Consider the following 24,790-nt stretch of genomic DNA (forward strand, 5'->3'; position numbering starts at 1 on the left):
GGCAATGGCACACGAAGCACGCGGGCGCACGGTAGAGCTAGCCCCTGGCGGCAGAGTCCAAGGTTGTCGGAGTCGAAAGTCGTCTAAGTGCGACCGCTACAGCTGAGCGGCGCACGTACTGGATCCTTGGCTCGTGGTTCCGCCTCTCACCAGCGTCGCTCCGGGTCTCTGGTCACCCCCAGGTGACCTCTGCTCTCCTCGCGGCGGCTCAAGCTCGGCACCAGGAGCTGAGCATTCGCACCAGGAGCAGGGAAGCCGGAGCAACAGGTGCAGCAGAAATAGTCGAGCCCTGCGCTCGGCGTATCTCTCCAGGGACAGCCGGTGCCGTTCTAGTTCTGTTGAGGCTCTCGGGTACGGGTCTAGACCCCGATGACCCCGACCTCGACACTAGCAATCTTGGAACTCCCGTCTCCGAGAGATAGCTTCTCCGAGCGTTCCAGTCTATCTCCTTCTCTCTGCTCCTTCCTAGTACCCGTGGTTTCGTGCCTACAATCAATTGGTTCATCTCTTTCTCCCTCGTTCGGCCACTAGTGCTACCAGCCGCCAACGCCGTCTTCCTTGTCGGTCACTGGATGGTGTTTGGAGCTGCCGATCCTCCACAGTGTTTTGTAGCTCTCCACTCACTCATGACAAACTTAAGCTTTTCCAGTTTACCTGCAACCGCTGTCGTATACTAGTAGGGTTACCTTGCCTTCTCACGTCAGCTCTCCGCCTCCCTTGTGTGGAAACTGCCTCTTCTCATCCCTCCTCTCTACAGTCCTATATATACGTCGCCTCTGGACTCTCACGTTAGTAGAAAGGGAAGCGCTGCCGTTTCTGCAATGCTTCTGAGGGCAGTCGCGCACAATTACAACTGCCAAGAGGCTAATGTGGCGACAGCCAAGTAGCTCCAGAGAGCATTGTGCACATTCGACGCAGTGGGGTGCAAAAGAGTTTCTAGCGTCGCCTTTCCTCTCTGATTCGCTCCTGTCATGTAACACGCTCTGAACTTCCCGACGCGGTATGCCTGACAGCAGCAGCAGTGGAAAAGTCGAAGGAACAGGCAAAGAAAGCTTCCCTGTAAAACAACAAATTATATTCGCCCATACACGGAAACCGCATGGTAGGATAGGTGCGCCCTTTTTTTCTTTGTCGCTGCGAGTACAAGCAATTTTACTTGTTGTATTTGAGCTCCGATGGTGTGACAGAAGATTTTGATGTGCCCGTCCTGACGTCCGAGGTAAACAAAAGCTTTTTTTTGTTGACCTCGGCCGCTCCGGCTTGCCGAAGGCAAAGCTTCTGAACATCCGGCCCTTTTGACAATTGTCTCTAAGCAATAAAAGTAAGTGATTTGAGACACACAAATACTTTTTTGCAAGACGAGATTCTAAAAAAAAACCGGACTACAGAAAAATCTTTTGTTGGGTCATTTATGTGCGTAAGTATGAAGGTTTACGAATTATCTATTTAATTCAACGAAGATAGGTTCCCGAACTGAGAACCCCCTTATTGAAGCACGCTGGCACAAAGATTTCAGACTGGAACTCTTGACCAATGGCGGAGAGTGGACCGAGCACGTCGAAAACATCTCCGTGTTTGGCGGTGCTCCACTGGAGCCCATTATGGGAGCCCAATGCTTTGTGAGTGGAAATGAGCAAACGCTGGTGAGGATAAATGACCAAATCAGGGAAGCACAGGGAAGCACCATCAGGGAAGCACACGCTTCCTCATGCACAAATCTGGGATGATCAAAGCAAATCTACGTGCACGGAACATGCTGAAGCCAGCACGGTAGCCACATCACACGCAACACTCGTATGCGTGTTGCGTGTGATGTGATGTGTGTGTGTGTGTGATGAACGGGGTGCCGTACACGCCCCGTTGGTTTACCACCTTATCTGTGGAAATGATGGCGGCACTACGTCCGTGCATTTTTTCTCAAATTTTGATGTGTTACTTGTGTTGCCAATTGTCGGAAATGTCAACCACACGATTGAAAGAAAAGCCCTAGGTGCAAGCATGAAATGTTCCTAATCCTAATTTTTTCTATTTCTAAATTGCCAGAACACGCAACCACCAAGGGATCATAAAGTAAATAATACGTTGTCCCGCTTTGTGACTATCTCAGAATTTAAATGAGCTTTTATTACTAATTTGCATGCATTAGGAGATCCCATTTGAAACATATATATACACATATATGGCGCTGCAATTGGCTGCGTGCGAGTCGGTAACATCAGGGCCACACGATCCTTCCATTTGGTTCACAGAAATTTCGCTGCTAGAACATTTTCCCTTTTAATTTTCATACGAATATTGTTCTACTTTATTCAACCGTAAAAATATGGAGATCGTGCTAGAAGTCCGTTGGTTTATTGTCAAACGAGGCCTTCATTGTCCACTATTATCTGTGGCATGAATCCTGAGACGGAAACACTGCAGGCCAGACTGGACAACACGCTGCGCGGATGACATTATAGACATAAATGGAGTTTGATTGACCTTTACCCTGGCCGGCGGCACGAAGCATAAAGTTGCGTAGCTGCTTTGATCTCCAGTAAAAACGTGAGTGGTTTGACCTGCGGTCATTCTTGCGTTACATGTGCGCAAAACATAGTAAAACGAGACCAAGCTGTTTTATAGCACTACAATGTAATGGAAAGTCAGTACGGCACTATCGTGAATATGCCGTTATTCAAAGTCGTTTCCCATATCAAATACCTAATGCTAATGCCACTGAAACACAGAAACACTTACCTTGAGGTCTTGTTCCAGCCATTCATACTGATTCTTTATCTGCAGGAATCCGTATTCAACGAAGAAATAAAATTCAGTCGACAAGCTGATGATGTGCGCGGGTCCGATGTCAAAACTGGGAAGGAAAAAAGGACGTGCCTGTCTTGTGGTCAAAGAATTGAGACGGAGCTTTATCAAGTTGCTTTCTAGTAGCTTTTACTCGCATATGCCTCAAAGGTGCATGTAAACATGCTTGCTGGAAATAAATTGAAATTCAAATTATACGGGCGCGTACCTAGGAATGGCGTGCATGACAACTACTTGGATCTGCGGTAGTGAAAAAAAAACACGCAAAGAACACGCAAATACCCTACATTGTTAACATCGTTTTGAGCCCTAAGATTTCTTTAAAGGGGTGATCTAATAGCGAAAGTCTAGAATTGAATCAAGTCCGAAATTTCGGGTAAAATGACTTTTGAGCATCTACTGTTTTTTTACTACCAAATAAAGTGAGAGGTTCAGTGGGCTACGTTTGTTTAGAGGCTTATTTACATTATTTGAAAGATCCATTGCGAACTGGGCGTCCGGTCAACTGAAGAGCGTGCAAACGTGAAATAAGTCAAACTTGAGCGTACCTTGCTTGCCATCACAATGAGAGTAATGAAACACCAGAACAGCACTCACCAGATGCACGAAGAATGCTCTTCTTGTTGATCAAGAAAACAAATTCATAAGCTTCCTAAAGTTTAAACGTTCGTATTGAATAATTGAGAGTTATTGAGTAGAAGACAGCTACTGCTAGCGCTTGCTTAGCACGGGGTCTTTCTTGCGCGCCACTTGTTACACGCCACATTTTCAGTCCGGGACGCTGCGGCATTCCCGGCAATATATAAATGTTTCCACATAGGGGCCCTAAAAGCGAAATATAAGGCATATACTTGTTTCTATCTATGGCACCTTTCAAAACAAGTAGTGTCGATATGCGCAGGTTGGTCACATTAGGATAAGGTTTGGGAGAGTAAAGTAAAAGTAAAGGTAAGTAAAAGTAAAAGTAAAGGGAGCATTAAACATCACCTGAAAAGTTTTGCGAGATTTAGTGTTGGCTGTGTATTTAAGGCAATGTTTACAACGCACGTCTGAAAATTGGGTACGGGCCATACATGCGGTTAACGCAAGCATAGCCTTACGGAATAGGTGACTTGAAAACTTTTGATTGATGCACGGGCAACGCAGAGACAATGTAAGCGTGAGTGTGAGTAAGTATTTGTCAGGCCGTTGGGTTTGTAGTGTCAAACATGTCCAAGGCAATCCAATAGCACCCGTTCTGCCATGTCAATGGAGACGGGTCTGGTCAGTACTTGGGCCATCGCGGAACGATCTCCGAAATTGGGCGGACTGGGCTCGCATTACTAGCTGTGCAGGTAAGTTGAAAGAAAGAGAAAGCACAGTGAACCATTTACTGGCGAATGACGACAGCGAAAGCGCAGTCAGTTCACACGCAGAGGGGCGGCACGGGTGCTGTATGTTTGATGACGCAATTTCCTTGCGTTACGCGAATAAAGCACAATACATTAACATGGCATACGTGAGCCACGGAAACACCGTAACGCATGGAGCTGGTCCGGTAAAGAAAACATTATTTTTTATGTATACCTAACGCTCTTATGGTTGCCCGCGCACGGTGTTTCTTAAAATTCCTGTCTGATATTATACTGCGCGTGACCGCGTATAGACAAGGTGTTGCAGCAGTAGAAAAGTTAATCGAAAACCGTCAGGAAATACGCTGGACCTACAATTGATATGCACACAAGCCCAGCTGTTGTGGCGAAAAATAGGACAGAGTAATATTAATCAATACAATAAAAATCAAAATGTACCACTCTTACGTGCCAACCCAAACTTTAACTGAAGCCTCCTAGACATAACATTTGTAAGCAAAAAACAGTTATACTGGTGTTTGTATGCAGAAAATGCCTAAGATTAAAGGGAAATATTTTCATTGACCCACACGAAGCTGCAAAAGAAACCCATACAGGGTTCCCCACAAACAAACATATTCCTTTAACTACGAAGTTTTCATTTTGAGAAACCCGTGCAGGTTCTCGTTGTTGCTTAGTGCAATAGCCAGGGGATTATGAATTTTCTCTTTCATGCACCTTCCTCCATCTTGCCGGATTCCACAGAACTGATTTTCCAAAACTTGCTAGGCAAGTGTGATAAGTTTAAATGTCTTAGACAAGTCCAGTTTTATAGCTTGAATAACAAAGTGCGGTGTCGTTTAAGTGGACAGACCTGACCTACTCGACAATGTCAGCCGAAGTCCCGCGAGTGGCCCTCAACTGGCTGTGCACTTGCCAGTATTGCCGACAGAACCATTGCCGCGGGATAATGGGTTTCCTATTTGTACCGCCATCTTTTTTGCCAGATGAGCTGGGTTCAGCACCTTCATTCGTTAATGGGGCGCGTTCTTGTTCTTTCCATTAACCTGCTTATAACTGGAAGACACATGGCTAACTTGCCTTCTTTTCGTCCTTAATACAGGAGCCCGCTGAAAAAAACTCATTTTCTACTAAGGCAGCCAAAACGAACAAGCGTACCTGAAAAAGTGGTTGTTCACTCGCCCGGTGTGGTCGACCATGGAAAACCTGTTGACGTAGTTGGAGAAGTTGCTGACAGAAGGTAAGAAAAAAGCGACGTGACGTTACGACGCTCACCTTCGGCGGGTGAAAAAGCGCGCACTGAGCATGAGTTTAATACTGAGGGCTTTATCTGCATTTGACATTATGACGCAATTGCACTTACTGTCAGAGGACACCTTTATCATTTCTGCAAGTCTCTCACTGAAAACAATCCTAAAGTGGTTTAACGCTACGTAGAGCGACCCATGTAAGGTTTCCTGGCTTTTCCCCGAAAAAGAAATTATTTAAACAAACACGGTGCAACATACCACTTTAAGACCTACGGTGTTCGGTTGTGGGTGCGCTGACGACCTCACGCCATAGGCCTTCTAGCTGAATCTTGCACTCTGTTTCACAAATAACGCTTCTTTTTTTGCTAGACAGCTTGGACGACGTTAGTCGCGGCCCATGCCATACGCAATCACCATCAATGTCAGCGCTTCGATGCGGAAGGCTAGCAACAAAGCACAAAGGAAGAAGAAAAGGGAGAACCCAACGCGGGAAGTCTTTCGAGCGCTGCTTCTTGCCTTGCAAAAAAATGTACCCTCTCGCTCAGCTCTCGGTTCTTCTGCGTTTTGATGCGGCATGTCTTGGGATAACTTTTAATCAATGTCACAGAAATGTTTACCTTGTCATAAACAATGAATTTTGCTCAGGAATTTCTTCAATTGAAATTACTTTGGCCGAAGTGTTCGGAATCAAAGAGTGCACCGTATTATTGTGTATTCCTACATGACGGGACCTACACGCTTAGCCACCAATCTCGCGTAAAAACAATTAAGATAAAGATTTTGTAATATTCATAATCAATATCATCAGCCAATTGTTATGTACAGTGCTGGACGAAGGCCTCTCCCAGCGTCTTCCATTTACCCCTGTCTCACGCTAGCTGATTTCTCCTTGCCCCTTCAAATTTACTTTTCAACACTGCACCTAATTTTCTGCCGTTCACGACTTCGCTTCCCTTCCCTTGGCACGCATTTTGCAACTGTAATGGTCTACAAGTTATCTGCACTACGCATTACGTGACCCAGCCGAGTTCCATTTTTTTTTATCTTAATCTCAACTAGAAAAGTGGCTATCCCTGTTTTCGCTCTGATACATACCGCTCTCTTCCTGCCTCTTAACGTTACACCTAAAAATTTTTGTTTCATCTCTATTCGCGACGTCTTTAACTTGTTGTCGACCTTCTTTGTTAACTGGCAAGTTTCAGCCTCGTATTTTAGCACCTGTAGAATGCAATGATTGTACCCTTTTATTTCCAATGACAATTGTGAGCTCAAAGTCACGAATTGGTAATGCCTACAATATGCACTGGAACTCATTTTTATTCTTCTGTAAATTTCGTCTGTTGATCAGGGTGCCCTTTGAGTAAATGGCCCGCATAGACGTACTCCTGCACAAACTCTATGGGCTCAATGGCGATGATGAAGTATTTTTCTCTTGCTAGGCCATTGAATATTGCCTTATCTTGTGCATTTTACTCTTGTGATATTACGTAGGGGAAAATCAGGTGCAACCATCTATGCGAGTTGGCTAACAGGCGCGTTGTCGCCTCGCGAATGCCGGGATATAGTTGTCCGAAGCTTTGGCTCAAACGTGGCTTGGCCTGAAACATTTCACGGATGCACAGATAAAACATTCCTAAAGTAAAATGTTCACGGATTTTCCCCCGGTATTTTATATTTCAATAAAGGTCACTTAATTGCAGTTCAGAAGCAATTGCTAACGAAGAAGAACAGACGAAAAATTGTCACAAGGAGAGCGCGGACCTTTTCGTTTGTTTTCCCAAGTTTAGCGGCTTGCCGAGCAATCTTATGTTTCATATAATTGTACATCCGGTCACAACTCCTCATGAATTAATAAAAATATATTCTTCCAAGTGTTAAAGAAGAAAGCGAATGAGGTGCTGTTTTTGTAGAGACGAACCCGTTCCGACAGACGGAACGGTGCTAACCCAGATCGCCTTGAAGTTGTGCCAGCGCGATGCTACTAACATAACGGAAGAGTGAAACACAAAAGAAAAGTTATTAAACAAAGTAACAAAAGAACAAATAAACAAAGTCCAAGGTAACACAGTCCAAAAGAAGTCCAAAGTTCAGCTATGCAAGGCCCCAATGTTCATTAGCGCTGGTAGAACGGCTTAAGTCGCACAAAGAAAAATCGACATTTGGGCGAGTTGGCACTGGCTTAACATCTTGAAAGGGCAGCGCAAGACGACGAAGACATAAGGCAGGAACAGACAGGACAGCGCTGAACTCACAACTAAGGTTATTACATGGCAAACACAAACTTATGTACTACAAGCCATAGCCACGTGCTCTCCCGATGACGTCATTATTAGTGCGCAGGCAAAAACGCAAAATCCTGTTATCTAATGCTACACTGTGAGGCAGGCCGGCCGGCAGATAACTTTATTTAAGTCGTCTGAAGGGTCTCCGAAACCCGCTTACGAAATTGGAGTTGCTGCAGGCCGCTCCCACGTCGGGACTGGCAGGCCGTGCCTGACCGCCGCTCCGAGGACCCTCTGGACAGCCCGTAGCTGAGCGGCTAGGTTGGAGCTCTTGAGCACCTCCTGCCACTCCTCTTCAGTGGTGACATGATCACGGTTTCGTAACGAGGGGCACCGCCAGAGCGTGTGTTCTAAAGTGCAGAAGGGATCTCCGCAACCAGGATAATCGGGCTCGAACGAGTCCGCATACCTGCTCAGCCTGGCTAGGTTGGGATAGGACCCGGTGTGCAGCATGCGAAGGGTGGAAGACTGAGGTCTGGAGAGCTTGGCGTGGGGTGGGGGATAGAGCCTCCTGCCGAGCTGATAGTGCTTTGTAATCTCATTGAATCTAAGGGGAGAGTCCTTGTGGGACCCAGCGTCCGCTTTTTGAGCGATGTTTCCCCGGCGCGGTGGGTGAGTTCGCGCGCACAGGCGTGGACCAGCTCGTTGGCGTTGGGAACGACGGGGGAGACCCGAGGTCCCATGTGGGCCATGAACGAAGTGGTCACGTGGGGGGCGACGTTCCTGCCGCAAAGAAGGGCGGCCGCTTACCTCGAGACCCAATCCATGGTGAAGGCCCTGACCGCCAACCGAGAATCCGTGTAGACCTGCGGTCTGCTCCAGTGCTGAAGGGCGAGGACTGTGACGTGTTCCGCCAGTGCTGGGGACGAGCACCGCACCGACGCGGTGTTAAGGAGGTTGCCCCTGTGATCTACCACGGCTACCACGAACCGGTCGCACTAACCGTATTCGGTGGCGTCGACGAACGCGACCGAGCGGGGATCGCCGGCGACGGATCCGAAAAGTATGGCGCTCTAGCCCGGCGTCTGCCTACATTGTGTTGTGGATGTACGTTGCGCGGGAACGGCGAGACCGTGACGGTCTCCCACCTCCCCGCTTCAAGCGCACCACCTTTCCCTGACGGCAGTGAGGCTGCAATCCAGCCCCTCCAAGATCCGCCTCCCCGCAGGCGAGGAAGAAAGCATGAGAACCTGGGCCATATGCTGTGCCTCGACAACCTTGTCGAGGGTGTTGTAGTCTCCCAGCTGTATGAGCTTATCCGGGCTGGCTCCCATGGGGATGCCGAGCACCTTTTTTTATGCTCTTGAGCATCAGCGATTCAAGCTTTGGCATTTCGTATCCATGCCAGCGATTCGCGGCGGCCACGTACGTGATGTGACTCATTAGCAAGGTGTGGTACAACCTAAGGAGGTTGTCCTCCCCCGGCCCTCCACGACTGTTGGAGACCATAGTGATAAGCGTGACCTTGTTGCCCGATTTGATGACGATACGAGCGCTCATTTCTCCGTTACTACCGTTTGCCTCGATCAGCATACCGAGTATGCGGATGACCTCTACCGTGGGAATGACCTGCCCGATGGCCATGCGAATGAATATGTCGACTTTCCCGAGAGGGATCCGCCCTTTCGGGATGCGCCCTTTCCTTGTCGGTGGATACAAAAGAAGTTCGGACGTGGACGGGGAGAGCCGGAGCCCCGTGCCCGCCTAGTATTCCTCCGTGCAGCTCAGGGCCGCCTGTAGTAACACCTCGACTCTGCCTTCACTGTCACCGTCGTACCAAACTGTGATGTCGTCGGCGTAAAGAGCGTGATTAACGCCGTCCACCTCGGAGAGACGTGTGGAGAGGCCGCGCATGGCTGCGTTGTAGAGAAGAGGTGAGATGACTGACCCCTGAGGACCCCCAGCTCGAAGGGATCAGACTACTTCGCACACCTTGAGAATGGCGCATCTGCCCCGAAGGAACGAACTGACGAACCCGTGGAACTTAAACTCAAGGCCCATGCCCGAAACTGAATTGACGACGTGCCCATGAGAAATGTTATCGACGGCCTTTTCGAGATCCAGTGCTAGGATACCCCTGACCTCTCGGGTGTCCCTATCGAGGTTGTAGCGTTTAATGTGTTTCATGACGTCCTGAGTTGACAGGGACGGGCGAAATCTCAACTTGTTGTAGGGAAAGACTTCGGATTTCTCGATGTGCCTAGATAGCTGGTTATGAATAAAATGTTCCGCGGCCTTTCCCACGCACGAAGTGAGCGAGATTGTTCAGATGTCTAGGCTGTGGGTCCGACCTGGCTTTGGAATGAGAACCACCGAAGCGAGCTTCCAATCATCCGGGACATCACCCGAGTCCCACACGCGAATGATCTCGTCCGTTAACGTGGCGATGGACTCTTCATCGAGATTTCGAAGTAGCTTGTTTGAAATGCCGTCTGGTCCCGGGGCTGATCGGCTGTGAAGATTAAAAAAGGGCTTCCCTGTTCTCAGTTTTAGAGAAAGGAGCGTCCAGGTCCTCCCTCTGGAGGCCCCGGTAGCAGGGGTAATCCGCATCGCCTGAGTGTAGATATCTGTCGGCCAACGACGGGATAATGTCCTTCACCGTAAAGCCCTCCGTTTGGCTTTGTGCAAAACCCTATCCATAGCTAGTCTCTGGTCAATTCGTCTAGGAGCTGTTTCAGGAGGTTCCACTTGCCTCCAGTGGGCATTTGCCCGTCGACTGAATAACAAATCTCGTCCCACTGTTGCTTAACAAGCGCGCGACAGTGTTCCTCAATTGTGCGATTGAGCTTAGCTATCCTCTTACGAAGTCTACGATTCAGCCGGTGCCATTTCCACCTGCCCAGGAGAGCAGTCTTGGCCTCGAGGTGGTGGGCGAGATGACTGTTCACCTTGAGGTCCGGGGAGGTCACCGCTTCCTGATTGGCTACTCTCTTCGCCCCGCTGTCACAAATTTTGCATACTGCAACTTTGTGACGTTGCAGCAACTGAACAGAACGCGTATCGAACAAAATATCTCCGATGGTGCCCCAGATATGACGATAAAAATATTGTAGTTTTTACATTAGCTGGTAAGCTACTTAAAGTTTTACACCAGCAAACAACCAGTTTGGTAGCTGTAGTTGTTGCACTACTTCAGGAGTAAGATATTATTTTTAATGAAAATTGAGTAGTGCTGCGGTTAGCGAAGCTATTTCTGCCCGTACAATAAATTAGGCATTTTTAAAGAGGCGGCATATAACAATTGTGTTGCTGTGTCACATAATTAGTAAAGTGAGGCAAGGTTTAAGTAAGAGAAACAGGAAGATTAACCTTGTCGTGCAAACAGATCCTTGTCTGAGCCGTTGTCACTGTGATGCATCGGCTCCCAGATAACTGGGGGGGGGGGGGCTAAAATTAGCCTGAAAAAGCTGACGGAATAATACGAAAAGCCATCGTAGAAAGTGCGGTTGCTGCACCTTTGTTTGACCAGTGCAGTATCGGGGGCAGGTCCAGACAGCAACTGAAATGTGATGTAATAGAAGCTGTTCATATTCAGTACTTAGCAGACAGGCGCATTTAGACGATGTCCTTGTTACTATACCATAAGGAACTGGCAGCCTACTTTCTTGGAAAATAAAAATAATAGAATAATGCAGAATGTCGGGGGGCAGGAAGTTCATTGCATAAAACGTATCTGATAATAGTTTCAGTCCTGCATCTATTGCGCTACCCAAATAAGAAAAACCCATGCTAACAGTTGTATCCTACATGTGTGTGGAATGAGGTCTGGCACAAGTACCATGTGTTGTACAGTTGCTTATGCATTGTTTAACATTTAAGAGCTTTTTTTCCAATCCCATGAAACCAGTTGAAGACCAGTGTCCTTTCTGTCCTGTCATCTTTTCTGCATTGTAAGACACTTCTTTTTTCCTCCAAAGGATGAGTGCTTCTATTCACTTGGTTCAGCACTGCCTGTGACATTAGGTGTCGCCTAATGACTCTCGCGCTCTGGGCAAGGTGTGCGACCATTGTGCAGTGCAAAAGAGCAAAAGCAGTGCGAATGTACAACTGAAATGACACGGCGACTCAACATTGTTTTGTGTTTTGTCATCAGGGTAAAATACAGGAATGCCAAAATGCGTCATGCCTAGTTGTCTTTCTTCTGGCGTTTGCTGCCTTGCATGACACTGCATTGGCCACTTGCTTTCAGAACTGCATAGTCACACTCTGTAGTCGTGATGATCATGACCACGGTTTCGTTCGCAGCGGTCAACTGTGGCAAGTAGTACTTTCATTGTGACTTGGTGCAATGCACGCAGTCTCACAAACATGATGGCTATCGAGGATAATAATTGTACTTTGGCCTTCACGCTGGCATCCAATCAGCCGGTTACATTGAGATTGTAGAACAATATGTTACAGCCAGCTCAATGGTAAAAAAATTATCGGGATGGACCCGTCGTAGTGAATAGCATGTCTTAGATAAAGATGCGACCGAGTCTTGTGCTAATACTGCACTGCAAAGGAGTACTTCCTCAAGACCCTTGCCACTACGAGCAGTATAATCAGTCGCGAATTGACATTTGCAGCTCCCGCACTGCTTATGTGTGAAATAGAAACAGGATTTCTGGATTAATTCAGTATAAAAGTGTGTTTGTGTGAAGGTTTGTTTTTTATTTTTATACCCTTAATAATTCAACATCCGTTAATTCAGAATTTTGTTCCAGTCCTGGGAAATTTCAATAAATGAGCTTTTACTGTATGCACCCCTTCTTTCACCGCATGCGTAATTTGAGCTCACTTGGTTACTGCAAGAACTTTTTTCAGCCTCAAGGGTAACATTTCTTGCTCGGACAAAGCAGCTCCTTAAGGATGCAAGAAGTTTTACTGTGGTTTTCTACTGTTCCCATCTCCTTCCCTAAACTTTTTCTCAAGTCTAAAAAAAATCTAGTGTATCCTGTACAAAAGGTGCTTGTCGCTGACCGTGGGATTAAATGTGGCGAACCCTCTGAGCTAGAATTGTTACCCCTGTCCCATTATCAGTGAAGCTTCATTGACTAGGGCTTTCCTACAGCCAGGACGTAAACTTTGAACCTTTTGCATATATCTTAGTTTTATCCTTGAGTGCCATCACTGTGTCTGGCAACCTAGTTTTCCTTAATAACTGTTACCTTTTTTATCCATTATTTCAGGAAAAGATACTTTTTTCTGAGAGCACATATGCTATTTTTTTATTTGAGTAACTAATCTCTGGCAGTTTTCATCTTTCGTAGGTTCACATTCGAAATGGGTTATTTATTTGTGCTAGTAAGTGGATGTGGGTAAACCAAGCCAAAACAGACAGCACGTTTACCAGGGAGATTGCCCGATGCTTGTGGCCGGCACATGAATTAATACACAGGAGTGTTACGAGCAAAATATGCATGCGAAAGCTAAAGGAAGGTTGTGAGGCCAAGCCAGCGTTGACACCACAAAAACTTGGTGCATATCTAAGTGGACCCTGTCCTAATAGCTCATGTTTTCATAAGGATTGCAAAGTGTTTCGAAGTTAAAGGAGTAATGCCTATCACACAGTGCTTTTTCTGCAGGAATATAATGGGCTGTCGGTAAGATCGGGTTGTATTGAGGTGATCTCTCATATGGGCCGACACAGTTTACATCTACACATCAGGGGGCATGCATAGCTGTATGCGTATATTTAGTGCTGTGCTCTAGCTCGCTAACAAAAACTATCATTTTGTTTCTATAATGGTATTAAAGGTGCATTAATCTTTCCTATAAACAATTCTGCACTGGCATTTATGCAGTGTTTTCCGTCTGCATATTCCGCAGTGCGGTAGCAAAGAGCTGTGCTATCTGTGTATTCGCTTGCATGAGCTTGTTATACTTGTTCATTTAATGTAAAATTCTTGTGGAAAAGTATTAGACTATTTCTGTGGTCTTGTATTGCAACTCTGCAACAATTTATATTGTTTGTAAAACACGAACATTTAACAGAGACAGGAAACAGACAATGCGAGGACGAGCACTTGCTTTCAACTGCTGTGGTTAATGTTGAAATATCAATTTACGTAGGTAGAAAACTCATAAGCCTCCGTGTTCTCTTTTCCTTGTTTCTCTGAGATTTTCACGCTTTACACACAATATCATGCAAGAACCAGCCCATTCAGTTATGGAGCCGCCTATTGTGCATGTCAGTTCCAATGGCTTGTTAGAATCTAACAGGGCCGGCTGCTTTGTTTACATTTTTTTGCAGAGGCATACGAGGACTTTGTGTCAAAAACGCCGAGCACTGTAGATACTAAGGCAAGGAGGCTGAAGGACCTGAACAAGCACCTGGCCACCATGCTTCGGGATGCAAAATAAAGATGGTTTGTGTTAATTGTGTACCCTAAAAAGTGTCCTCTTTGTCTCCGAGCTGGCACATCGGCCGACTCACCTGATAGAAATTAACTCGCTGTAATGTTGGCAGAAGATGTTACTGTGTGGAACTTCACCAAAATATTGCATGAACAAAAGAACTCATTCAACACAAATGAGAACACTTGTAGAATGCAGCTAAACAATAATAGTGTCATTTTGCATAGTTGAACGAGAACATTTTCATGTAGCCTTCACAAACGAGAACGATATAGTTGAGCATAGCCGTGCGAGAACTATCTCGTCAAGTATAGCTATGCGAGAATAATCTCGTTTAATGTGCCCATACGAGAACGATCTCGTTCAGTGACGATGTCCTCTCGTGCACATGTGACATACGACATCGTTGAGTCTACGGAGCGATAATAGCATAGAGAAGTTCTTGTAAAATTCTCACACATATTATTTCAATAGGGCTCGAGCCCCTCGTCGCCAAAATACCCATTCCGTGCTACGGGACGCCATCTTGTACCACCGAAACTATCAATCAGGCGGCCGCAAATGGCTGCTAGTCATCCCTCGCCGTTTGCCTTCCGACACACGCACGTATTTCCACGCCGACCCACAACAAACTCCTGCTGGCGTCCTGAAAACCTACGAGCGGCTCCACCAGCGGTACTACTGGCGAGGCATGTATTCTTATGTCTGCAAATACATTCGTTCATGTGCAGCGTGTCAGCGACGCAAGACATCTCCTCATACGACAGGCCCTCTGCAACCTTTACCGTGCCCTGCACGTCCTTTTGATCGTGTTGCCATTGACCGTTATGGGCGTCTTCCATGTATTGCTAACGGAAATTGTTGAATAATTGTCGCAGTAGACCACCTCACAAGATATGCCGAAACTGCTACACTTGCTTCGGCTGCTGCTCGCGACGTCGCCGCATTCATCTTACGGTAACCTTACAGCACGGCGCATCGCGAGAACTGCTCAGCGACCGAGGCAGTGTCTTCTTGTACGAAGTTATTAATGAGCTACTCGCCGCATGCCGCACTATTCACCGCACTACTGCGGCGTATCACTCGCAGACTAACGGTTTAACGGAACGATTCAACCGCACTCTTGGTGACATGCTCACCATGTATGTTGCGTCTGATCATTCCAATTGGGACGACGTCCTCCATTTTGTGACGTACGCATATAGTAATACCACCGTTCGGGCTTCTCACCATTTTTCCTTCTTTATGGACGTGAACCATCTACTATCCTCGACACCGTGCAACCATATCATCCGGATGCCTCTGAATTCAGCCCTCTTTCTAAAGCTGCTCGCCATGCTGAAGAGTGCCGCCAACTGGCTGGCTCATTCACGTCGGATATCCAAGGAATCCAAAAAATATCGCCACGACAACGATCAGCCCACACAGTCCTTCGCCGTGGGCTCTCATGTCTGGCTTCGGCTGCCCTTCCATGCTCCAGGCCTTAGCCCAAAGCTTGCTCCGAATTATCAGTGTCCGTACCGGATCGTCGCGTGCACATCGCCTGTGAATTATGTGGTCGAACCGGTGAGGCCATCTTGGGACAAACGCCGCCGTGGCCGTCCGAAGCCGTACTACAACCCCCTTATCTTGCCATCACCTTCGGTCGCCAGGATGGCTCCTCTTCGGCAATTGTGGCGGGTAATATGCATGTGGCGCTGTGCGGACTGCCACCGCTGCGGCGCGAGACGCGAGTTCAGGCTGCTGATGCGAAGGGCTAGGACTCGTGATCCATCGAAGGAGCTGTAGTAGACCCCATTTCATTATATATATGTATATATATATATATATATATATATATATTGTACTGGAGAAGAACGAGCAGCAGGCACTGCTTCGAGAAAGACGACGACAACGTGCGATTGGAATGTACGTCTCTGGGAGGTACCGACCATTTGTGATGTGCGAGAGAACCTACAAATTATATTTGTTGACATCTACCCAAATTATACGAAACTTCTCTCTTATAATATATTAAACGGCTTATTACAGGACCATTTATTGAGTTTATCTATAAGTACGGTCATTGCGACAGACGCCTCACAGTGTGAAGAAAAATCTGGAATTGCCATTTTCTCTCCCGCTCTAGACTGGTCATTTGCAATTGGGATTCCGGACTTCCTTTCCGTATTTTTAGCTGAATTTATAGCTGTAGTTCTAGCCTTACGCAAACTAAATTCTTCAATATCGGCGGTAGTAATAAAACAGATTCTTTATCCTTATGTTCCTCGCTCACAGCAAATGGTGTCGGTAAACTTTTACGTACCCGCCGTGGTTGCTCAGTGGCTATGGTGTTGGGCTGCTGAGCGCGAGGTCGCGGGATCGAATCCCGGCCACGGCGGCCGCATTTCGATGGGGGCGAAATGCGAAAACACCCGTGTGCTTAGATTTAGGTGCACTTTAAAGAACCCCAGGTGGTCAAAATTTCCGGAGTCCTCCACTACGGCGTGCCTCATAATCAGAAAGTGGTTTTGGCACGTAAAACCCCAAATATTATTATTAAACTTTTACGTACATTTCGTTTTCCAGTACCTGCCCATATAAATTTAATTAGATGGCTTTGGGTGCCTCGACATAAAGGATTACTCATGAACGAAATGGCTGACAGTCTCGCGGGAGCGGCCCTCATGGCCTTGTATTACCATTACTTCCTACAATAGCTTACCTAACGACTACTAGATTCAGGAGATATAAAATTATTCAAGACTTTTTGAACCCAGCTGCAGCTGATTTTTCAGAATATCGACAGCTCCTATTCCCTTGGCCCAAAAATTCCTTTCACGCCAGAAAAACTGAAGTAATCTTTACCCGATTACGATGTCGAATACCAAAATTAAACTTCTATGGTCACAGGGCTGGTCTGGTGCTTCCCTTCTTTGCCCAGTCTGTGGAGAATATGAAACAATACAGCATTTCTTCATATTCTGCCGCCGTTTTACTTCATTAAGAAAAAAATATTCTAGAATCAAGATTTACACAGCTTGGTTTAAGCTTTTCAATTATAAATAACCTTTCTCTAGGAGCCTGTTTTCTTGGAAAGTGCCACAGGGCTATTTGCTCAAGCGTGGAGGGACTTATAATTGCTAGAAAAGAGTGTCTTGAATTCTTAAACATTTTATTTTGTTCGTTTCCTGCAGTTAGCTTGACAAATTTTAGTATTTAATAATGATTGCCTAATTTGACCCAAACCTTGGCCAATCCCCCACAGTGGGTGTGCGCCATCACATAAGAAATACCATACCATACCATACCACACCATACCATACCATACCACACTATACCATACCATACCACACCATACCAAGCCTTGTGCCTGTGTTGCCGAAGCTCTGTGTCCTCTCGCTACGCGCTCTGCTATCCGACCGTCTAATCAATTGAACTATAACGCTTCTTGACATTTCGTGGACGTGCTGGGCTCTTCCCAAACCTGGAACTTCGCAGCTTCATCAGATTATGCTCCTATTTTCGTCGTTTCATCCGCAACTTCGCCACCATAATAGCGCCTTTGACACAGCTTCTCGCGGGTAACCACGACCTCTTCGCTTGGCCGCCAGTTTGCGATGCCGCATTCACGACGCTGCGCCGTCTTCTAACCTCACCCCCCATACTTCGATATTTTGACCCCAGCGCACCGACAGAAATACACACGGATGCCAGTGGCTTCGGCATTGGCGCTGTTCTTGCACAACGCAAGACTGGCTTCGATGAATACATTGTTGCCTTCGCTAGCCGCGCACTCACGAAAGCGGAAGCTAACTATTCCGTTACAGAAAAAGAATGCCTGGCTATCATGTGGGCCATAACTAAGTTTCGTCCTTACCTCTGCGGCCGCCCGTTCGACGTCATCACGGATCACCATGCACTCTGCTGGCTGTCGTCCTTGAAAGATCCTTCAGGCCGCCTCGCTCGATTGGCGCTTCGCCTCCAAGAGTATGATATTCGAGTGCTGTACCGCTCAGGCCGTAAACATTCGGGCGCGGATGGCTTGTCTCACTCCTCAGTGTCAGGCCAGCACAATCATCAGAAAGTACGAATATGCGAGTCCTCCCTCACCACCACGGATATGCTTTAGGAGCAGCAGAAGGATCCATGGATTCTTGCTATGCTGGCTTTTCTGTCAGACCCATCAGTGCCTGCTACTGGCCGTGTATGGCGTCGCCAAGAACACCACTTTGCTGTTCGTGACGGGCTCCTGTACCGCCGTAACTACCTCTCGGACGTGCGCAAATGGTTACTCCTGGTTCCTCGGCATCTACGTTCGGACATATGTGCAGCGTTTAACGATGACCTGCAATGCACACATGCAGGAGTACTAAAAACATACGCGCGCCGGCGAATTAGTTATTACTGGCGCGGGATTCACCGATTCGTCCGCCAATATGTCCGCTCCTGCCTCGCCTGCCAACGCCGCAAGAATACCCCTCATGCCTTACCTGCTGCACTGCAACCATTGCCTTGTCAAGGACGGGCCTTTCCCCGGTTCGCAGTTGATATTTATGGGCCCCTTCCGAGTACTTCAGATGGCAACCGCTGGGTGATAGTGGCGATAGACCATCGGACACACTACGCCGAAACTTCGCCTCTGCCCAACGCATCTGCGCGAGATGTTGCCGGGTTCCTTCTGCGTAACATCATACTTCGCCATGGAGCCCCCAGAGAGTTGCTGAGCGACTGAGGCGGCGTCTTTCTGTCTGATGTTATAGAAGCCCTGCTCAAGGAATGCAACATAATTCACCGTACTACTACTGCATACCACCCGCAAACTAATGGCATGACTGAGCGCTTTAACCGCACTATTGGCGATATGTTAGCCATGTACGTCGCATCTGACCAAACCAATTGGGACCGAATTCTATCCTTCGTGACGTACGCTTATAATACCGCCACACAGACCACTACATGATTTTCCCCGTTCTTTCTTCTTTACGGATGCGAGCCTTCCTGCACAATGGACACCATCCTTCCCTATCGCCCTGACACAACGGAGGCTACTACCCTGTCCGAAGCTGCTGCACAGGCGGAAGAGTGCCGAAAGCTCCCCGCACATTTACTTCGGAAGATCAGCAGCGACACAAGCACCTTCGCGATATTCCCTCCTCTTCGGCACCCTATGCCCCTGACTCACTGGTCTGGCTTTGGGTTCCCGCTACCAGCCCTGGGCTTTCACCCAACCTTGTTCCCAAGTACCAGGGTCCCTACCGTGTCATCAGTCAAACGTCTCCTGTGAACTATTTGGTAGAGCCCCTTGAGCCGCCTTCCGATAAGCGCCGCCGAGGGCGCGAAATCGTGCACGTTCAGCGGCTCAAGCCGTACTTTTGACCCACCTGTGCTATCTTGCCCGTAGGTCGCCGAGACGGCTCCTCTTCTCCGGGGAGGTAATTGCACTGGAGAAGACCGAGCAGCAGGCACTGCTTCGAGAAAGACGACAACGTGTGATTGGAGGCCTTGTGCCTGTGTTGCCGAAGCGCTGTGTCCTCTCGCTACGTGCTCTGCTATCCGACCGTTCAATCAATTGAAATATAACGCCTCTTGACACACACACACACACACACACACAGATATATATATATATATATATATATATATATATATATATATATATATATATATATATATATATTCTGAATGTATTCATCATTTTCTGAAGATATTCAGTATTTTCTGGAAGCACCCGAAGAAGTCTTATGTTAAGCGCTCCAGCAGGGACGTTGTTTCCTTTCGAATTATCGCACAGCCCCAAAATGCCGGCCCTAGACTACCGGTCTGCATTTGGAGAAAACAGAAGTTGCAGAGTGATAAACACGGCATGTAAGGAGAGTATTCCAGCAGAGTGATGGAAATGAGTGGTAAACGTCCATGCATTATCAGTCCAGAGGGCGCAGACGCATTATCGCGATGCAAAATCCAGCACCCTTACTTCGACAAATTTTGTCGCATGCAGCGTAGTCGAACTCTAAGACGCTCCAATACGACCTTATAAAATGTTGCATTGACAATTTGACCTTCATGAACAAATTCGTGGCCCATAATCCTAGTCAAACAATAACGATCAAGATTACTTTAATTTTGGTTTTGTTTTCTAGCGTTCCTCTTTTAGGTCTCGGGACATCTTCATTTTTCCATGCCTTTCCAGCTGCTTCATTTGCATGTCGTATTCGTAAATCGAAGTTTGTTCGCCGTGACGATCCTCCTCAGAATTGATCGTTGTCGTGTGAAGTCTTCAAATAAACGCGACATGCATTTTTTCTCAACTTCTTTTTTTTGTTCCTCCAGTTTGGGCACCATTTTAACGCAAACCTTCTTCAATTTCACGTTTCCACTGTAAATCCGGTGAACATATGACTTTATCGATCCCGGTGCTCGGGCTGTTATTCTTACTGGCATTCGCCAGTCACTGCGCACCCGATAACGCGCACAATTGATGTTTCCATAATAGCACGAGGTGGAGGATGCTTCCTATTCTTGCATCGTCCTTCACGTATTCTCCGCATTCCCGAAAACTCTGGACTTAAGCACAGTTCTAACCTTTAGGGTATCTTTTCCATACGCCTTTTATTAATTTCTAAAACATCCTTTCCCAAGTTCAGAAGATTGGCATAGATCATTTGTTCCGTCTGATTGTCGATATCTACTTCGACACAAATTAAAATCGGTAGCGCATGAAATTCTGGCTCGTCAGACAGCAGTCCGGCTTGTAATGTAGGTGAACCGGGTTCTTTAAAGTGGGGAAAGCGGTGCTGCTGCATCCTCTCCCACTGTTTTTCTGGCTCACTGCTGTTACCAACGCGGGCCCGAAGACATAGAAACTTCAGCCAACATCGTGCAGTCGAAACGTGTGGCTAGGCCCGACGTTTAGGACGTTTTAAAGCACAAGTTTATATTTACATTTTGTACAATATACAGGAAATATGCAGAGAAGATATTCAAGTTTAAGCTGTAGTTGCTCATTCCTGGTGATCATGTGTCTGCCTCGTCTTTTACGTGCAAGCGTACATTCCTCGTCTGTGAAATATACCACACAACTATACCAGGTAAATATTTCTGCTAGCGAAGCTGCCATAGAAGCCCATACGTTCAAAACATGGCGTGTCATCGCCGGTTCATGGGGCTTAGGGTCATCTGTGTTGTGAGCGAACACTTCCAGCGGATGCGAGAGGCAAAACCAGCTCTATATTCAGAGACCACCGAAGCTAATGCGCCAACTTCGTCTTCTTTCCAAAAAGGAGCGTGGTAGCTGCTCGTGTCCCTCAATTCATTTTCTTCTCTTCCTTTGCTATGCTTTAGTTGTGACATTAGCCTCTCTTCCTAGAAAGCATCGTCCCGATGCTTTATCGTCAAGACAGCAGGACGGGGACACGCCTTCGGTGCGGTGCATTCACTCGGACATATAGGGTTTCATCTGGACCACGTGCACAACCTCCGGTAGGTGCCGTCGATGCCCTGAGCAATGTGGACTATCGGGAGCAACTTCATAGGCGACAACAGTGAGCCGCCGAAGAACTTTATGCGGCCCGAAGCAGCGCTTTAACAGTTTGTCTGAAAGGCCGCGACGGTGAATGGGAGTCCAAAACCAAGCTCTCTCTCCGGGCTCGTACGAGAATGATCGGTGAAGAAGGTTACGGCGTCTCGAGTCGTAATCCTGCTGCCTATAAATACGTATGCGATCAAGTTGTCGCGCTTCTTCAGCACGCTGAATGAAGCTTTCAGCATCCGTTTCGATGTCATCGCATCTAACATAGTTGTGACTTCACGACCATGTAGGAGACGGAACGCTGTCATTCATTTTGTCTCTTGCTGAGTCGTGTTGTAGGCAAAGGTGACATACGGCAAGATTTCATCCCAGTTGTGCTCCACATCCACGTACATGGAGAGCATATACTCGATCGTCTTATTCAGGCGTTCTGTCAGTCCGGTCGTTTGCGGATGGCATGCAGTTGATCGCCGGTGAGCACTTCCACTAAGTCTTAATACTGTGTCCAACAGCTCGGCTGTAAATGCACTTCCCCTCTCAGTTGAGAGTACTGCTAGAGCACCGTGCCTCAGTACAACATCCTCTATAAAAAATCGGGCTGCTTCACTTGCCGTGCTACGCTCCAGAGCTTTGGTTTCGGCGTAGCGAGTGAGGTAGTCTGTGGCTACAATAATCCATCTGTGACCCGCAGCTGAAGTTGGAAATGGGCTTAGAAGATCTATTCCGACTTGAGCAACTGGAGTTTCGGGCACTTCAATAGGATAGAGGAAACCTACTGGTCTGGCTGCTGCCACTTTTCGCCGCTGGCATTCGAGGCATGTCCGGACGTATTGTTGAATGGTCGCCGTGAGTCTTGGCCAATAGTAATTTTGCCTCACCCTACACAGTGTTCGTGTATAGCCCAAATGACCGGATGTTGCTTCATCATGGTATGCCTGTAACACTCCACTCCTGAAAGGTGTTGGGACGACGAGTAAATAGGTGTTTCTGGAGAGAAGTTTGCCTTCTACAGGACGTCGTTACGCAAGCAAAATGATTGTAGTGCTCTTAGTAGTCCTTGAGATAACAGAAGTGTGACCCTTGAAGGAATTTTTAATGGGTAGAAAGTGCGATTGCTGCTGTGCGATTGTAGCTGTGTTAACAACTCCGACAAAGGCTGCATCGTCGTCATCTTCCACATTGGCAGATTAAAATGGGGCGTGAGAAAGGCAATCGGCACCTGCATGCCGCTTTCCCGATTGATCGAGAACAACCATGTCGAATTCTTACAGCTTAAGGCTCCAGCGCGTCAATCGTCCTGATGGATCCTTAAATACCAGGCAAGTTCACCAGCCAACAAAGGCAGTGGTGGTCACTGACGGCATTAAAGGAGCGGCCCTACAAATACGGGCGAAACTTCATAACGGCTTACACCACCGCAAAGCACTCTTTTTCCGTGGTGCAATAATTCGCTTGCGTACAGAAAAGGGTTCTGCTTGCATAAGCTATTACTCGTTCCGCGCCGTCTTGCCACTGCACGAGTACTGCTCCTAAGCCAACATTGCTGGCGTTGGTGTGAACCGCTGTCAGGCCGTCTTCGTCAAAGTATCCGAGGACTGGAGGCTTTTGGAGGCGTTGCCGCAGCTCGTTGAACGCTTGTTGTGATTCGTCACCCCATACAAACGTGACGTCTGCCCTGGTGAGGCGTGTGAACGGTGATGCAATTCGTGAAAAGTTCCGAATGAAGTGTCGGTAATAGGCGCACAGTCCTAAAATCGTCTACCTGCGCTTTTGTCAGACGGCGCTGGAAAATTTGCAACGTCAGCTATTTTGTTGGGACCACGCCGTACACCTTCAGTGCGGGCCACATGACCGAGGAAGAAAAGCTCTTCAAAGCCGAAGTGGCATTTTCGCGGCTTTGGCGTGAGAGCGGCAGATAAGATGGCTTGAAAAACCGCATGTAGCCGCCTCAGGTGCTCATCAAAAGTTGCAGAAAATGCAATCACATCCTCCAAGTATACTAAACACGTTTTCCACTTGAGGCCTTAGAGTATTGTGTCCATTAGTTGCTGAAATGCTACCGGCGCGGAACACAAGCCGAAGGGAAGAACCTTAGATTCCTAGAGGCCGTAAGGTGTCACGAATGCAGTTTTTTCTCGGTCTCTAGAGTACAACTGAACCTGGGCCCATACTAAACGTGACCGACCTGCCCTGAATGTTTATAACGGTGCGGTATTCACGCAGAAAATCCATACCCAGGATCAGGTCTTTGTAGCACTCCAGCAAAATGACAAAATAAGCAGCGAAGGCCGATGTACCAATATAAATTCTAGTGGTGATTTTGCATGTGGGCGTCATCAACTGGCCTGCCGCGGTTCTTGTGTGGGGACCCATCCATGAAAGGTAGACCTTCTTAAGGCAATCGATGAGTTTTCTGGTTATTGTAGAGAAGTCCGCGCCAGTATCTACAAGCGCTGTCACTGGCCGTCCATCTATGTAAACGACAAGGTCGGCGCTAAGAATTTCCAGTGGAGTCAGCGAGGTCGTATCGTCCAGTTGTACGGATGACGTTGGGGGTGTTGGAGCTTCGCAACCGGCAACCCCCCAGAGGTCGCTGCTTTTTGTTTCCCCGACGAGGAGTAGAGGACCTGCCCCGGACTACATCAGCGTAACTGCGGCGGTGCGGTGAAGTGCTCGGTGCAGGTGACGGAGAGTGGGGTCGACGATACGGTAGGGCGATTGGCTGTGCTTGCGTGGATACACTCGTGTCACGCCGGTTTTCCCAACGAGCGCGTGGGAAGGTGGTTGGAAAGGTCCGGTATCCCTGGTCACGATACGGGCAAAAAGGGTAAATATGGCCGGCTTGCACGCAATGGAAGCAAAGTGGACGTCGGTCGACGGAGCGCCACAAGTCCGTCTTGCGAACAAGAGGTCGATTGATGGGCGTCCTTTGCGACCAAGTTGGGGCAGTCGAGGTAGGGTAGTAGGACGGCATTTTCACGGGCACATTAAGCTACGGGGTTGGCGATGACGGCGTGGGGTACGGAGGAGTTAACGACTCGTTGTAAGGAAGAGGCAGGAAGACGTTGTAAGGAAGACGAGCTGTGCGGCGCGGGGTTGGATGACGGACGGCCGACGCGTAGATTATAGACCGCTGGTCTGGTAGCGATTCGGGCAAAGACACCGCTTGCCTGATTTCCTTCCGTACAACCACTGCGACAGAAGCTACCACAGGTTTTTGAGGAGTCACCACAAGGTTGCGAAGCTTCTCCCGAA

The 24,790-nt window shown here is 47.7% G+C and overlaps 1 protein-coding gene across 4 annotated transcripts in view; it reads right to left on the minus strand.

The window, feature by feature from the left end:
* Positions 1-24,790, minus strand: part of LOC142580118 (acid phosphatase type 7) — a 229,898-nt gene that overhangs the window by 75,493 nt on the left and 129,615 nt on the right. For all 4 annotated transcript variants that reach the window (XM_075690940.1, XM_075690938.1, XM_075690939.1 and 1 more), the window contains exons 6-7: positions 5,313-5,384; positions 2,737-2,851 (exon numbers count right to left, since the gene is read on the minus strand). In XM_075690940.1, coding sequence (XP_075547055.1) covers positions 2,737-2,851; positions 5,313-5,384 — 187 coding nt within the window. The remainder of the gene's footprint in view (positions 1-2,736; positions 2,852-5,312; positions 5,385-24,790) is intronic.

Source organism: Dermacentor variabilis, chromosome 4, assembly GCF_050947875.1.
Source record: "Dermacentor variabilis isolate Ectoservices chromosome 4, ASM5094787v1, whole genome shotgun sequence".
NCBI lineage: Eukaryota > Metazoa > Arthropoda > Arachnida > Ixodida > Ixodidae > Dermacentor > Dermacentor variabilis.